The sequence below is a fragment of the Mustela lutreola genome, chromosome 10, assembly GCF_030435805.1.
Source record: "Mustela lutreola isolate mMusLut2 chromosome 10, mMusLut2.pri, whole genome shotgun sequence".
Lineage (NCBI taxonomy): Eukaryota > Metazoa > Chordata > Mammalia > Carnivora > Mustelidae > Mustela > Mustela lutreola.
Genome location: NC_081299.1, coordinates 636,757 through 653,588, shown reverse-complemented (window position 1 = coordinate 653,588; position 16,832 = coordinate 636,757). Strand labels below are relative to the sequence as shown.

The 16,832-nt window shown below is 59.0% G+C and overlaps 1 protein-coding gene across 2 annotated transcripts; it reads left to right on the top strand.

The window, feature by feature from the left end:
* The first annotated feature begins 438 nt into the window (after window positions 1–438).
* LOC131808882 (cyclin-dependent kinase 11B) lies at window positions 439–16,614 on the top strand. Of its 2 annotated transcripts, none has more exons than XM_059135100.1 (20): window positions 439–568; window positions 1,187–1,310; window positions 1,834–1,949; window positions 2,821–2,948; window positions 3,997–4,135; window positions 10,363–10,499; window positions 10,985–11,107; window positions 11,394–11,489; window positions 11,563–11,721; window positions 11,999–12,061; window positions 12,520–12,695; window positions 13,080–13,170; window positions 14,275–14,396; window positions 14,629–14,734; window positions 14,981–15,102; window positions 15,179–15,286; window positions 15,364–15,480; window positions 15,592–15,740; window positions 15,825–15,943; window positions 16,109–16,614. In XM_059135100.1, the coding sequence occupies exons 2-20, from the start codon at window positions 1,200–1,202 to the stop codon at window positions 16,597–16,599; spliced, it is 2,673 nt and encodes an 890-aa protein (XP_058991083.1). In that variant the 5' UTR covers window positions 439–568; window positions 1,187–1,199; the 3' UTR covers window positions 16,600–16,614. The 2 variants fall into 2 exon arrangements, with proteins under 2 accessions (XP_058991083.1, XP_058991084.1); XM_059135101.1 differs by having other exon boundaries at window positions 15,825–16,014; window positions 16,109–16,344.
* Window positions 16,615–16,832: the final 218 nt, after the last annotated feature.

Here is a 16,832-nt window from a genome sequence, read left to right as displayed (position 1 = left end):
GCCTTCGCCGGGGCAGTGCTCGGTCAAGCCCGCTGCGGGGACACCTCGCCGGGGCTCGGGTTCCGTCCGCCTGCGTGGCCGTCGGGCCTCCGGTGTGGGCGCGGCCGAGCTACAGGAGGGGCTGCCGTGAGCTCCGCGGGCGCCCGCAGTCCGCGCGACGGAGAGAAGCGGGGGAGGCCCGGCCCCAGGAGCCCAGGGCGACCGGCCCGTCCCTGTCGCCCTCTTTGTGCCCGAACTGAGCGGCATAGTGCGGACGCCTACCTTCCCGCCCCCTTCCCGGTCTCTGTGGCCCCCGAAACCACGCAGGCCGGCCTGGCGCCGGGCGGGACAGGGGCGGGCCGGGGGGGGGGGCGCGGAACGGCCGCAGGAATTCCAGGACGGAAGTGACGCCACCAGCGCGCCGGATGCCCTCGGTCGGGAGCCGGCGGCGGGCTCCGCCCCCGTGTGTCATCCGCCGGCGCCGACGCAGGAAGTGGCGACGCTGCTGGCGCGCGCCGGGCGCTGTTTCTCCTCAGGCTCCGGGACCGGCGGCGGCGGCGGTGGCGGCGGCGGCGGCAGCGGTGCAGGGGTGAGTGGCGGAGGGCCGGAACGAGCGGTGGGCGCGGCCAGCTCCCTGGCCTCTCCGTCCGGGCGTCGCTTCCCGCCTCGTCGCCCCGCGCGGAGCTGGGGTTGAGGCGGCGTCGGGCCCGAACCCCGGCTCGTGGCGGCTGAGCCCCGGCGGCGAGGGTCCCGGCGTCGCGGCCGTGTCGCAGCGCCCCAGCCCGGCTCCCGGACCCTCCCGACGGCCGGCCCGGTGCGCGCGGAGGGTCTCATGGAGCCCCCGGCGGGGCTGCCGTGAGCTCTGGCGGAGAGGTAACCGGGGCGAGGGCGCGCCGCGGGCCGTCGGGGATGCCCCGGCGACGGCGGTCCGAGCGCGGGCGGCGCTGCCCCCGCGGGGCTGTGTGTCGGCGGCGGCGCGGGCCGGGCCGGGGCGGGCCGGAGTCGGGGCGCCGCGTCCTGACGGGCCGGGGCCGGGGCCGGAGTCGGGGCGCCGCGTCCTGACGGGCCGGGGCCGGGGCCGGAGTCGGGGCGCCGCGTCCTGACGGGCCGGGGCCGGGGCCGGAGTCGGGGCGCCGCGTCCTGACGGGCCGGGGCCGGGGCCGGAGTCGGGGCGCCGCGTCCTGACGCGCCGGCCGTGCCCCCGCAGCGCCCTCACGCCAATGGGGGATGAGAAGGACTCCTGGAAGGTGAAGACGTTAGATGAGATCCTGCAGGAGAAGAAGCGGCGGAAGGAGCAGGAGGAGAAGGCGGAGATCAAGCGCCTGAAAAACGTGAGCCGCCCGGTGCGAGCGTGTCCCGAGACGTCGGTTCTCTGCGCTCGTTGTCCCGCGGGAGCAGCGCGTACGGACCCCGCGGTCTCAGGGGCGCGCCGGGCCGAGCTCGGCGAAGACGTGCAGGCGCGAGCCCAGAGCCTGCGTCCAGGCGCGGCGGACTCGCCCCGCGGTGCTCGTGCGGCGGACACCGCGGCCCGCTCCGTCCGCGCGGGCCGCCCTGGGCTGAACGTTTCGTCTTCGTCCCCTCCCGTGCGTGCGGCGGCGGCCGGAGGAGCCGGGCGCGGGGCGCGTGTGGCCGCGGTCGGGCGCGCGGACCCGGGCCGCTCGGCCTGGAGTGGAGTCGCTGCGGCGCCGCGCTGGCCCCGACTTCCCGGGTCAGGCCGGGTTTGCAGAGCCCCTCGGCTCCGCGAGCGCCGGCGGGCAGGGGCGCGGCCCTCGGAGCAGGCGGGAGACGGGGCGGGAGACGGGCTGCCGCCGGGACGACCGTCCCTGACAGGGAGCGACTCTCTCCTTGCTTTAGTCCGATGACCGCGACTCCAAGCGGGATTCCCTGGAGGAAGGGGAGCTGAGGGACCACCGCATGGAGATCACGATCCGGAACTCCCCGTACAGACGAGAGGACTCCATGGAAGACAGGTGGGGGCGAGGGGCTCGGCCAGGAGGACGGGCCAGGCCGCACGTGCTCTTCGCTCCGGCGGGCTGGGTCCCACCACCGGGCTGGGGGCCCCGTGGGCTCTTCTCCGCGTTACTTGGGAAACGTCTGTAGCTGTGACCTCAGGTGTGCCTCCCAGTCGAGGCGGACTCTGTGTGATCGCCGCCCCCTCACCCGTCTTAGGAGTTCGCTGCGTGTGTATCTCTTTTCTCGCACTCCGCCTTCAGTTAAGCTCACACCAACCACAAGCTACATTTATTCATTTGTTCACTTATTTGTAGGGATTTTTATTTATATTTTTGATTCGTTCTTGTACACATGGTCAGCACCAAATGATCCGTCATCAGAGAGTTAAAGCCAGCGTGACCGGGAAGTAAGGTACAGAGACCTAGATCAAGTCTTCTGGGGTTCCAGTCATGCAGGCGGCTGAAGATATTGTTGAGGGGCCCTTTGGGGTCATTAAGCTTTCTTAAGATTGTGATGCCTGTATCTTAACACCTCTACTGAGACGAAAACGATAAGGTGTGTACGTATGTATACGCGGAGTGTGCGGTTTCAGGTACTTGTCCGTACTTGTGCGGTCGTGGTCACGGTAATGAACATGTCCATCGCCCCCTTAGCTTCCCTGGGACGGACTGTTCCCTGTGGATGTGGATTTTTCACTTACACTTCTGATCTGAGTCTGTATTTGATAATCCGTTTTGGCTTAAGTTTAATAGCTAACAGTGCTTCAAATGGTGGGTCAGATGGAACTCCTGTGCTCTGAAGGGTGCGTCTCTGGGGCGGAGGAGCTCCGCAGCGCCCCGCCTCCCCGCGTGACTCAGGAGCATGATGTGATGCTGTCGTGTATTTCAGAGGCGAGGAGGATGACTCTTTGGCTATCAAACCTCCGCAGCAAGTGTCTCGGAAAGAAAAGGCTCATCACAGGAAAGATGAAAAGAGGAAAGAGAAACGTAGGCATCGTAGCCATTCAGCAGAAGGGGGTACAGAAGTTTTTCTTGTTTTTACCTTTACTTCTTTTTGGTACCATGTTCAGGTGTGGTGTGTTCCTGGATCACGGTCTGCTGATTCATCCAGAGGACAGTTGAAAGAGAAGAGAAAGTAAAAATTTTAGCTGAAAGCCTAAATTTATTATAGATCATTCCAAATAGCTGTATCATTTTTCTTCTGGTGTCTTTTTCTCCTTCTTACATTGTTGTGGGTTAGTTCGTTTAAATGTAATACTATGTTAATTCGACAAATGTAGGGGATTTGTATGTATTTTTTATAGCGATCCAGTGTTGAATTACCTGAAGAAAGAAAGATCTTTGATCAAGTCCCAATGAGTTTGGTCTCCCACCATTATTAAGGGTTCTTAGGGTGTTGGGAAACATGGCCCCGGCACCAGCTTTAGGTGTCATTGTTACAAAAGCAGTTGATGTGCGTGGTTTGTCACACAAGATGGAAATCCACCAGGAGCTGAGCTCTGTCCTGTGTTCTTTACGAACGATGCTGGTGGTGGTGCTTAATTACAGAACTGATGTACAGCTGACCCTTGAACAGCACGGGCTGGAACTCCGTGGTCCGCTTGTCCATGGATGTTTCCTAGTAACTGCAGGACGGTGCCGTAAATGCACTTTCCCTCCTTGTTTCTCCGACAGTAATCTCTTGGATGTAGCTCATGCAGTTGTTAGAGTACAGTAGGGAACACATGTGACACAGAAGACACGTCGTCAGTAAAGCCTCTGGTCGGCAGTAGGCTGTTCGTAGTCGAGTGCTCAGGACTCATACTCACCCTTGGGTTTCCGGCTGTGTCGGGGCGCGTGTGCCCCTGCCCTGTGTTCAGGGCTCAGCTGTCATCCATTCGTAGGCTGTTTAATACAGAAAGGTGAAGGGCAGGGTGAAGTTACAGTTCTCTTCAGTGGCCACCACCTTATCTCCCCCTGACTTGGAGGCTCCACGTCATTCATTAAAATGCTTCTCTTCACTGTGTATTTGCACATTATGTTTTGGGAATTGGGCCCCTTTGCGTGACCCTTTGTTTCTCCTTAGGGAAGCATGCCAGAGCAAAGGACAAGGAGCGAGAGCACGAGCGCCGGAAGCGGCACCGAGAGGAGCAGGACAAGGCTCGTCGGGAGTGGGAGAGGCAGAAGAGGAGGGAGATGGCCCGGGAGCACTCCAGAAGGGAGAGGTGAGGGGACACATTTTTAAGGAGCCCAAACGGAGCGCTCCTGGGGATAGCAGGCTGTCAGAGTGGCAGAAGAGACCATCTTGACACATAGTGACCTGGCAGCATAACCCAGATGTGACACGGAAGTGGTTTATGGGCCCAGAGTCCCAGTGCAGTGAACCTGGGGTGGTGCTTGTCAAGAGATTTGTCCTGAAGGGATTAAGGTGATTTTTTTTTTTTTAAAGATTTTATTTATTTATTTGGCAGGCAGAGAGGGTGGGGGGGGGCAGGCTCCCCGCGGAGCAGAGAGCCCGATATGGGGCTCGATCCCAGGACTCTGGGATCATGACCCAAGCTGAAGGCACAGGCTTCAACCCACTGAGCCACCCAGGCACCCTGGGATTAAGTTTTTACTGTACCCCAAAGACAGAAATAGGTGTGAATCTTCCTGAGAAAAGATCATGAAGGGAATGGAACTCTGGGTGTCGGTTTCTCCGGGTGGAAGCTGCTGGGGAAGGTGCTCAGGAGCCAGGCCAGGCCAGCAGTTGCCTGAGATTCCGTGTAAGAGTGTGATGTGGACCTGAAGGAAGGGGCATTGCTGGCAGGAGCTGGGTGTGTGATAGGAATTCAGACAAAGGAATGAAGTTTTGGGGCCAAACGCCTGACCGTGGAGAGGGGAAGGAAGATGGAGGAGGGAGAAGTGATCTTCCTGGGCCTCTCAGCTGGTGATGGAGCAGGAGGAGCTGTAAATACTCTGAGCTTGATGCGTCAGGGTGGGGTACGCCTCTTGAGAGGACGGGGCGGGGGTGCTCTCTCTCTCGGAGATAGCCCAGTGCACATATAGGAGTTCTACACCCAAGAGAAGTCTGGTTTAGGGTGATCTCTGCAGAAGTACTTACGGAGTGCATGGTCTGTACCAAGCTCTGTTCTAGGTGGCCTAAGCCAGGAAAACTAAGGGAATACATCGCTCGGGGTTCTCTGAAAGACTGTAGATTGCAGGTTACACTGCAGTTCTTTCAAACAAAACAAAGGGAAATCCAAAGGCCTGGGAGCTGAGACACCAGACTCTTGGACCTTTGTCTCCAAGTACACCTCTGTGGGCTCAGATTCCTAGAGGAAAGCATCTGTATAGCCCCAGATCTGTTCATAAGGGCCAGATATGAATAAGAGGGCCACCTCTGTCTCTTGAGGTCATTTCCAGAGAAAGCTTGGTGGCTGGCCTGCTACAAGGAAGGGAGAAGTCGGAGGGGGGATATTGCTGACATTCCGGCAACAAAGGGCGAAGGGGTGAACTGAGAGAACTGAGACAGGTATGAGAAGAGCCTTTGTTCTCGTGGAGGTGGTGTGGGACGAGGCAAACAGAGTCTTCAGGTGAAGGTCGGCGATCACGAGGTGAGCGGAGCTTTGTGGCCAGGTTCATGGCGAGCATGTGAATCCCCCACGTTTGCCCGGCTCTGCGCTGACTCTGTTTAGGATGGGCTGACCGCGCAGCTGTGCACACACAGCGGTGACCCAAGGAAGCCAAGCTTGAAAATAAAAAACGTATCAGAAAAAAAGAGCAGTGGCCGCACTCTAGTCGGGAGACGGGAGACGGAGTTCACAGATTAGCACAGCGTGTTACCAAACAGCAACTAAGAGGAAAAATGAGAATCCAGACTTGCTACAATGTGTTACCCGAAATGTCCAGTTTTCTCTCTCTTCTTTCTTTCTTTTCTTTAAGATTTTTGTTAGAGGGCCGGCTGGGTCATTTAGTCGGTTAAGTGTCTGCCTTCAGCCCAGGGTCATGGGATCAAGCCCTGCGTTGGCCTCCCTGCTCAGCGGGGAGTCTGCCTCTCCCTCTGCCTGCTGCTTCCCCTGCATGTGTGCGCGCGCGCTCTGTCTCTCACTCACTCAGCGTCTTAAAAAAAAAAGATTTTGTTAGAGTGCCCCTGAAATATGTCCAGTTTTCTTTCTTTCTTTTTTTTTTTTTCTTAAGATTTTTATTTATTTATTCAACAAATTTCACAAGTAGGCAGAGAGAGGTGGGGAAGCAGACTCCCCGCAGCACAGAGAGCCTGACCAGGGAGGGGGGGCTCCATCCCAGGACCCCAAAACCACGACCCAAGCTGAAGGCAGAGGCTTTAACCCACTGAGTCACCAGGCGCCCCTGAAGTATGTCCAGTTTTCAACAAAAGGTTTTAAGACATAAAAGAAATAGGAAAGTGTGACTCTGTATGAAGGAAGAAAAGCGTCAGTAGAAACTGAGTGTTCCACATTAGCAAGGAACTTGAGATGGAGCAATAGAAATTAGGCTTTCTGAAGAATGGAGAGAATTAACAAAGGATGAACAGAGCCTCAAAGATCTGTGGGACTTGGGGCGCCTGGGGGGCTCAGTGGGCTAAAGCTTCTGCCTTCAGCTCAGGTCATGATCCCAGGCTCCTGGGATCGAGCCCCAAATCGGGCTCTCTGCTCAGCGGGGAGCCTGCTTCCTCCTTTCTCTGCCTGCCTCTCTGCATACTTGTGGTCTCTATCTGTCGAATAGATAAATAAAATCTTTAAAAAACAAAAATCTGGGCGCCTGGGTGGCTCAGTGGGTTAAGGCGCTGCCTTCGGCTCAGGTCATGATCTCAGGGTCCTGGGATCGAGTCCCGCATCGGGTTCTCTACTCAGCAGGGAGCCTGTTTCCTCCTCTCTCTCTCTCTGCCTGCCTCTCTGCCTACTTGTGATCTCTCTCTCTGCCAAATAAAGAAATAAAATCTTTAAAAAAAAAAAAAAAAAATCTGTGGGGCAGCGTCTGTTCTGCCCACACCCATGTAATTGGCAGTCCCAGGAGTGAAGAGCGAAGCAGCACAAAGATGTTTCTTTAAACAATGCCCGAGAACGTCCCAGATTTGATGATAAGCATTTATCTACACATCCTAGAAGCTCAGTACCCCAAGTAGGATTCATAGAGTGACATCACAGTGAAACTGGTGAAAGCCAGAGAAAAATCCTGAAAGGAAGCAGGAGAAAAATCTACGTAGAAGGAGGGCTTCAGTGCGATTGCTGGCTGACTTCTCAGAGTCAGTGGGGGCCAGAAGGCGGTGGCGTGGCAGGCCCCACTGCCGAAAGAAAGCCTGGCAACCAGGAATTTTGTGTCCAGCAAAATTCTTCCAAAGTGAGGGGAATAAGAAAGATAAATCAGTGGAATTCATTATTAACAAGACCTGCCTTAAATACTCCAGGAAGACCTTCATGTTGAGTGGAAATGACAGCAGAAGGTATCAAATTCAGGAAGAAAAGACGAGCACTGGAAATGGTAAAGGCTCGGGTTGACGTAACAGAATCTACAAATGTTTCTTCTCACATCTTAGTTTCCATAAGAGACACAATTGCATGAAACAGTGATGGGTGAAATGCTGTGGTGTGACCCCGCGCGTGTGGGCTGCACGGAGAACAGGGAGGGCCCGAGCCGTTCTGCACGGGGCTCCGGCATTCCCTGGGATGAAGTCAGTCTGAGAAGATGCGCGCTGCCCATCCTGGAGCAGCCACGAAGAGCGGGACTGACTAGTGCAAACGGGACTCGGCAGGGTTTTCTGGAGAGCCTTACTTAAACCAAAAAGACGGAAGGTGTAAAATTCAAAGAGTAACAGGAAGCAAATTCAGCCAAATCCATAATTACGTGAAACGTGGAATGGTTTGTGTACCCCAGAGGAGAGGTTCTTCGACAGCAAAGCAAGATCCAGTACATTGTCTATAAAGAGAACCTCTTAGTCCAGGACAAAAATAAGTCAAAAGTAAACATACGGACAGGGATATCCCACACCCACAGCAGCCGCAGAGCGCAGGTGGCTCAGGCGAGACATCAGTTACCTGACAGAAGTCAGACCAGCGCCGACACAGGGCTTCCCAAGGACAGAAGGGTCCGTACAGCAGAAGGGAGTGATGGCAGCAAACGTGTACGTGCCTGACCGCTGACGGGAGAAGTGGGTCGTTCTTCAGTGCCAGTTGCAATTTCAATACCATGTTGTCCGTGTTGGCAGAACAACCAGAGAAAAGGATGTAAAACATCCCGAAAGTGGCCTGCACGGGCTCGGTCTCACTGACCTTGCACGTTGCGCCCCACTGCCAGCTGCAGGCTACACACTCGGAAAGGGAAGGTCGTGCCGCGTGGATCCTGCGTGGGCCACACAGCAGGTTTCAGATCTGAGAACTGAGGTCGTACAAAGTATACCCTCTTCCCACAAAAGGGTTAAAGTAGAAATCAACACAAAGAAACAAACTTGAGGGAATCCTCAAATGTTTAGAAATCCCACAGTCCTTTTCTGAATAACCTATGGCCCAAATAAATCAAAAGGAAACACAAGTGCCTGGGGGCTCAGTCGGTCAAGCTTCCAACTTGATCTCAACTCAGGTCTTGGTCTCGGGGTCGTGAGTTCAAGCCGCACATTGGGCATCTCCCTGAGCATGAAACCTACTGGAAGAAGAAAAAACAACATTTTGAACTGAATGAAAACAGAAGCAGGATGCCCAGAGTTAGTGATGCAGAAAAGGCTGTGCATGGAGTGAAATGTTTTGGCTTTTAGGCACTGAGAACAGCGAAGTTGTCAGGTCAGCAGCCGAGCCTCTACCCTTAGCAGAAGAGACAGGCAGACTCAAACCAAAGAAAGCAGAAGGAATATCCACAGAATCCCAAACACAAAGAATCAGGCTCGTGGGGCAGGCGAGGAGCTGGCCACCGGTGGGCGCGAGGGGGCCTGCCAGGCGATGGGCGCATTTTGGAACTAGCTTGTAAAGTCGTTGCACGACTTCATAAGTTTATGAGAAATGGAATTCTCTGGTTGGATCTCCTGTTATGTTACAGCTTTTATCTCACAACAGTTTGGACTCGGGCACTTAATAGTTCCTAGAATCCCGGGCTTCCGCAGCAGGGCCCTCGGATGGGCCCCAGAGTCAGCACAGGCCCGGGGACTGGGCCGTGAGCCTTGTTCCGTTTTCGCCATTGTTTGTGCTCATTTCCGTTTGAGTATACTGGTGCGCACTTTCTTCTTTTTCAACGTACTGGCTCTTTTATATTTGGACATAACTGTAGGGACATGAAAGTTTACTGCATCTGGCCCATTTGCATTGTTTGCCTGTGTTGTGGGGCAGGCCGCGCGTGTGGTCCTTGGTGACTCGCCGCCTTCATGAAGCAGCTTCTGCCCACTGCCCTTCACATGCCACACTTGTGCCTGCTGGGCTGGCGGATCAACCGGGGGTCCGTCTGCCACAGAATCCAGTGAGGAGGAGCCACAGGGCCCAGGCCTGCGTCCAGATCCTCCACACCTTCCGCAGGTGGACTCGTCCATCCTCGCTGTCGGCCCTGAAGACCTAGACCGCCATAAAGGTGGATGCAAGCTGTGCTGCCGGCCACGCCTAGCAGGCCCGCCAGACCGGCGTCCGGAGCACTGGGCTCATCTGCCGGCATTGGCTTTCTAACTCCTCCTCCTCCTCTTCTTTTTAAAAGACTCCATTCATTTATTTGACAGAGATCACAAGTAGGCAGAGGGGCAGGCAGAGGGAGAGGAAGGGAAGCTCCCGCCGAGCAGAGAGCCCGATGCAGGGCTCAATCCCAGGCTCCCACGGTCATGACCCGAGCCAAAGGCAGAGGCTTTAACCCCCTGAGCCACCCAGGCGCCCCTTTCTTCTTCTTTTTTAAAGACTCTATTCATTTGAGGGGCGCCTGGGTGGCTCAGTCGGTGAAGCCTCCCTCTTCAGCCCAGGGCATGATTCTGGCTTCCTGGGATCAAGCCCCACGTCGGGTTCCCTGCTTGGTGGGGAGCCTGCTGGGTCCTCTCCCTCTGCCTGCTGTTCTGCTGCTTGTGCGTGGGCTCCCTCTCTCAACCTCTCAGTCTCTGTCAAATCGATACAAATGTTTTACAAAAAACTTTTATTTGAGCGAGAGAAAGTGTACAAACGGGGGGGGGGGGGGGTGGGCGGGGGGGTGCAGAGATAGGGAGCTCAGCAGACTCTGCACCGACCATGGAGCCTTTCGCGGGGCTCAGTCTCCTGACCCCAAGGTCATGACCCGAGCCCAGATCAAGAGTCTGAGGTTCAACGACTGCACGCCCCCCAGGCACCCCTTGCTTGGTTCTCTCGCGTCTGTCAGGACGTGTGCTCTGGATGTTGGTGGCTTTGAGAAAGCCCTTTATGGTTTGAATAACCTAAATGGGCAATTTCTAAATTTGAACAGAAAGCACTTGGGGTCAGAAAGGGAAACTGGAGAGAGCGTTGGCCTGTGCCCCTTTCAGGGACCGCCTTGAGCAGCTGGAGAGGAAGCGGGAGCGAGAGCGGAAGATGCGGGAGCAGCAGAAGGAGCAGCGGGAGCAGAAGGAGCGGGAGCGGCGGGCCGAGGAGCGGCGCAAGGAGCGCGAGGCCCGCAGGGAAGGTGGGGGCGGGAGCGCCTTGTGGCTGGGGTGCTGCTCCCGGGTGAGCTCAGGGCCGCACGAGTGACACTGAGGGACGAGGTGCTCTGGCCGGTGGCCATGCGACACGGGGGCAGGCCCTGGGGCTCAGCAGTTGAGCCTGACCGTGCGGTCCCTGGCCCAGGAAGGCCGTGGGCACTTGAGGTGTGCAGCGAGGGTGCGTGGCGGGGCCTTCCCGGGCCCGGCGCTGGGCCGCCGTTTCTGCTGCCCACACTGGCCCGGCACAGGCTTGAAGAGGTGGGTCGTGGCCCCTTCCTTTCTGACCAATGGAGGGGAGTCTGGAAGGTCCTTGTGGGTCCTCAGGGACAGCCTCCAGCCTCTGTCGCCAGAGCTATGAGCACACGTTCTGCGTCATCACCGGCAGGGGAGCGGCTGAGACCCGACCGGGGCAGGGCCCTGCTGGAGAGGGTGCCGCCAGCCCCGCCTCCTGCTGTGTTTTGTGCCCCAGTGTCCGCACATCACCGAGCGATGAGGGAGGACTACGGTGACAAGGTGAAAGCCGGCCACTGGAGCCGCAGCCCGCTGCGGCCGCCCCGAGAGAGGTTCGAGCTGACCGACGGCCGGAAGCCAGGTGCGGGCGCGGGGCCTGGCTCTCGGCAAACGAAGACGTCACGAAAACGTGCTTTTGTTGTGCAGTGAGATGGGCTGTAGGACTCCCGGAGCCCACGGTGGGCCCGTCGTTAGTGTGGAGCTTGTATGTGTCGGAGCCCCTCGTAGGGGGGTCGAGAGCCGTCCTCCCGCTCCGTGGGGGGCCGCGTGTCACCCAGGCCCCCGTCGGCCTCCGCAGGAAAGGTGCTGTCGGGTCTTGTTTGTGGTCAGACGCGTCCCGCGTTCAACTTTGATGGTTTGTTTCTAAGTGAAAGAAGAGAAGACGGAGGAGCGAGACCTGCTGTCCGACCTGCAGGACGTCAGCGACAGCGAGAGGAAAACCAGCTCTGCCGAGTCCTCGTCAGGTGAGCGCCGGCTCCGCGGCCGCGCCGGGGGCACTCGTCCCCGCTGTGCGCTTCAGCTGCTTCCTTCCCACAGCCGAGTCGGGGTCAGGTTCGGAGGAGGAGGAGGAGGAGGAGGAAGACGAGGAGGAGGAGGAGGAGGAGGGCAGCAGCAGCGAAGAGTCGGAGGAGGAGGAGGAGGAGGAGGAGGAGGAGACGGGCAGCAACTCCGAGGACGCGTCGGGACAGTCGGCCGGTGAGGAGGCGCGGGGCTCCCACGGTCTCTTCAGGCTTCGGAGGGATCACTGGCGCCCTCGGATCAAAAATACTCCCAAATGGAAAATGCTTTGGTATCGGGGGTTCCCATAAGGCCCCAAAGGTGATTTTTTTACAGCGGTTCTTGCTTTTCGTTAGCTAGAGCAGACCCTTGTTTGTGCCGTGGAGGGTCTGAAGAGCCCTAGAAAGAGGCCGAGCCCGAACCCTCGGGCCCGGGCCTGCAGGTGTGAGCGACGGCCGCCCGCTCTGTCTTGCAGAGGACGTGAGTGAGGACGAGATGAGCGGGGACGGCGAGCGCAGCGAGAACCGCGTCCTGGTCGGTGAGCGGCGCCCCGCGAGGCGGTCCCTCCGCTCCGTGACCCTTTCCAAAGCCCGCAGGTCACCGTCTTCTGTGCGCGCCCCTCGCCCGAGGCCCAGGCAGCCGGCTCCCTGAGAGACCCGCTCGTGACCGTGGAGGGCCGGCATCCCCGAGTCCTCGGCATCCCCGTGGCTTAGACACGGCAGGGGGCGCAGCAGCCGGGCTGGGCCCTCGGCCCAAGAGACGAGTCCCGGCTGTGCCGCCTTTGAGCCCTGGCTCCGGTCAGCGGCTCCCAGGCCCCCGGCTGTGCTGGTGAACCCCCAGGCCCCAGTGCCCTCTGTCCAGAGTGGTGGGGTACACACATCTGGGGTCGCCTCTGCGGCTCTGGCATGCACTTGGTGCCCCCACCCTACCCCAGAGCACGAGAGGGACGATGACATTGCTTATTCCTGGTTCCACAGTTGGGTTTAACGTTTGAAGTTCCAGAGTCCCGATTTGACCGAGACTCCGGAGAAAGTGAGGAAGGGGAGGAAGAAGCCGGCGAGGGCACGCCACAGAGCAGCGCCCTGACCGAAGGCGACTTTGTGCCCGACTCTCCCGCCTTGTCACCCATTGAACTCAAACAGGAGCTGCCCAAGTACCTCCCTGCCCTGCAGGTCCGGCGTCCCTGCGCCCCAGGGCTGGCTCGGCTTGGCAGATGGCGGACGGGGCTGGGGGTTGAGAGTGGGGCCTCTGCTGTGGGCACCTGCCACCGGGGTCACCCGTGCCGCAGGGCAAGGTGCCGGGGCTTTGGCGGTGTCATCCCTGGTGTTATCTTAGCGCAGAGCAGGCAGACCGGGCTGGGCTCAGGAGGGCGCACCCGGGACCAGGTTTTGTGGCAGGGGGTTTTATTTCTTGATCTAGGAGCACTGCTCACTGAGGAAGCCGGGCGGGAGGGCCGCTGGGCAGCGCCCCCAGACACTTGGGGGCAGGGCCTGCTGCCCCAGCTCCATGCCGGTGTGAGCGCGGCCGCGGCCTCCTCACGGCCTGCTTCCTTCCAGGGTTGTCGCAGCGTGGAGGAGTTCCAGTGCCTGAACAGGATCGAGGAAGGCACTTACGGGGTGGTGTACAGAGCAAAGGACAAGAAAACAGGTGCGTGCGGTGTCGCGTGGTCCCCCAGGGTGGGGCAGGGAGACGTGGGGCAGGAGCGGGGTGGCACAGGGAACCTCTCCTCAGGCAGGAAGGAGTCTCTCCTGAGGAGCACTGGGCATTCCCACCGCACTTTCTCAGGCCTGGCATGTTTCCCCTGCACGGTCTTGCTGGGCCCACGAGGACTCTGGGAGGGAGGCAGGCCGGGCGTTCTGCCTAAGCCACAGGGAGCTTGCAGGGACTGAGATCCAAGCCCGGGCCATCCTCGCCCTTGGCACCCTCAGAGTCTAGGTCATTGAACACACGGTTCCTACCCTCCTGGGAGTCTTCCCTCCACAGATGCCCAGTCACGGCCTCGCCTTACCTGGCGAGCACCAGCTAAGGACTCCCGGGCCCCTGAGCAGTTGACTCCTTGATGTCTGTGGAGTCCAGAGGTCAGCCTGACCGTGAGGCTCGGCTGCTTGCTTGTGGCAGCAGGTGCCTCGGCTCCAGGGAGGGGTGTGGAGTCCACTTCAAGTGCTAGCACCTGAACAGGTGCGTGAGCCGTGGCCTGGAAGCTTCCCTGGCACCGCATCTGGGTCTTGGAAACTCAGGGAGGCCACTTGAGATCCTGAGACCCTGGTGAATGTTTCTGTGTTGGGATGTTGAGGTTCGCGGTGTCTCCTGGCGAACCACAGCAGGGTCAGAGAGGATGGGAAACCCTTACCTGTTTGGGAGGAAAGCTGGTTTGGAAATAGGCCTCGTGTTTCGTTCAGGTTTGGGCTTTTTCTCTTGGTGTGGATGTGAGACATCCGTTAAAACAAGACTTCTCGGGGCACCGGGTGGCTCAGTGGGTTGAGCCTCTGCCTTCGGCTTGGGTCATGATCTCAGGGTCCTGGGATAGAGCCCCACATGGCGCTCTGCTCAGCAGGGAGCCTGCTTCCTTCTCTCTCTCTCTCTGCCTGCCTCTCTGCCTGCTTCTGATCTCTGTCTGTCAAATAAACTAATTTAATTTAATTAAAAAAAAAAAAAAAGACTTCCCTGTGCACAAGAAGCCCTTCCCGAGTCCCAGCCACGTGCGTATGTGTGGAAGGAGGTGTCCTCAACCTGCCTCCCAACTGTTTTCAGATGAAATTGTGGCTTTGAAGCGGCTGAAGATGGAGAAGGAGAAAGAGGGCTTTCCGATCACCTCTCTGAGGGAGATCAACACCATCCTGAAGGCGCAGCACCCCAACATCGTCACAGTCCGGGTAAGGCCTCCCGGGCCTGTGCCCAAGGGCAGCCTGGGGGTCGCGCTCACCTGTGTTGTGCAAAAACGGAGTCTTCGTGGCCCCGCTACATCAGCCCCTTGAAGGTTACCACACCTGACCCTAACAGGTCCCTGCTATCTGCGTGTGTCTAGGCCCCAGGAGTCCGCGGTCACGGGGCTGGGGCCGAGAGGGGGACCCCCAGGTGACCCACCCGCTGGCTTTTGTCTCTCAGGAAATTGTTGTGGGCAGCAACATGGACAAGATCTACATCGTGATGAACTACGTGGAACACGACCTCAAGAGTCTGATGGAGACCATGAAGCAGCCTTTCTTGCCAGGTGGGGCCCGTGGCATGGCGGGCACGGCCCCGAGTCACTCCTGCAGCCGTGGCCCTCTGGCCGCTGTCCCCCAACGGGAACCGCCCACCCTCGGGCCACCTGGGCTGCAGGCATGTCCCTGACCCTGTAACTGAGGCGCGCCCCTCAGAGCTGTGCTGAGCCAGGCGCGTTCGGATGTGCCCTGGAGAGCCTGGTCGCTGCCGAGGCAGGCAGATGACCCAGGGCCGTGACCCCGCTGCCCTCTAGGGGAGGTGAAGACCCTGATGATCCAGCTGCTGCGCGGCGTGAAGCACCTGCATGATAACTGGATCCTGCACCGGGACCTCAAGACCTCCAACCTGCTGCTCAGCCATGCAGGCATCCTCAAGGTGGGTCCCCGCAGCTCCCCCTCAGGGCTGCCCACACCTGGGCCTCAGTCCTGCCCACAGCCCTTGGTCCTTTCAGGTCGGGGACTTCGGGCTGGCAAGGGAATATGGGTCCCCTCTGAAGGCCTACACCCCTGTCGTGGTGACCCTGTGGTACCGTGCCCCGGAGCTGCTGCTTGGCGCCAAGGTGAGTGTTGGGGGCTGGGGGACCTGACCTGTGCTCGCCGCCCATGCAGCCCCCTGAGCGCACCCCTGGCCCCCCAGGAGTACTCCACAGCTGTGGACATGTGGTCGGTGGGCTGCATCTTTGGGGAGCTGCTGACCCAGAAGCCGCTTTTCCCTGGGAAGTCAGAAATCGATCAGATCAACAAAGTGTTTAAGGTGCGTCTGTGGCTCCTGCCTGCAAAGTGCCCCGCCTGGTACATGCTGGCACCCGGGACTGGACCCTCCCGTGCAGACCGGGGGCCTTTCTGAGACCTGTCTGTCTCTCAGGACCTGGGTACCCCCAGTGAGAAGATCTGGCCCGGCTACAATGACCTCCCCGCAGTCAAGAAGATGACCTTCACCGAGTATCCCTACAACAACCTCCGCAAACGCTTTGGGGCGCTGCTGTCAGACCAGGGCTTTGACCTCATGAACAAGTGTGTGAACCTGTGGGCGCAGCCCCTCCCCCGTGCCCTCACCCCCACCCCCCTGCTGAACGGCAAGGGCTCTTCTTCCCCCAGGTTCCTAACCTACTTCCCTGGGCGGAGAGTCAGTGCAGAGGACGGCCTCAAGCATGAGTATTTCCGAGAGACCCCTCTCCCCATCGACCCCTCGATGTTCCCCACGTGGCCCGCCAAGAGTGAGCAGCAAAGGGTCAAGCGTGGCACAAGCCCACGGCCCCCAGAGGGAGGCCTGGGGTACAGCCAGCTGGTGAGGGGCCGGGCTGGCAGAGGAGGGAAGATGTGGGGGCTCCCCGAGGCGAGGCCGGCCCGGCCGGGGCCCCACAGTGCCACTTGCTCCCCAGGGCGACGACGACCTGAAGGAGACCGGCTTCCACCTCACGACCACCAGCCAGGGGGCCTCGGCCGCGGGCCCCGGCTTCAGCCTCAAGTTCTGAGGTCTGGCGCGGAGCCCACTCCAGCCCCGTGGGGGCCTCCCAGCAAGATGTGGCCGGGACCAGGGTGGGTGCCGGAGGCAGCACACGGGTCCAGACCCAGGCCCTGCTCTGCCTGGACGCAGCTGCCGCAGGCTGGTGTGGACACGGGTCTCCGCCTTGAGTCTCAGGCTGCCCGCCTGGTTCGCTTTTCCACGTTGTATTTCGTCTTGGCTTGTAAATTTGTAGAATTAAACCACATTTTTCTTGCTGTGGAAGGAAAGGCTGTATTTTTTCGAATGTGTCAGACTTGCCGTGCAGGGAGTGGAGGGGGCGACCATCAGAGGCCAGTGTGGACGGCGCACCCTCGACACACAGCGTCCCGCGCTCGCCGCCGGCAGACTGGCCTCGGTGTGGAGTGAGATCGGGGCAGGGTTTTTTCTACTCTTAATCTTCAGGCTCCTGCTTCACACCTTCTGACCCTCAGTCAGGGCATCCATGGCCCCGGGCCCCTCAGAGCCGGTGTGCAAGCTCTTGGCTACGGTGGGTTTTGTACAAAGTTGTTAACACGTTTTAAGATGGCAGTAAAACGTTCTTGGAGGAAAGCTCTGGCATGTCCTTCCACAGCTGGCCCCTAGTGGACGAGGCCTGCCCG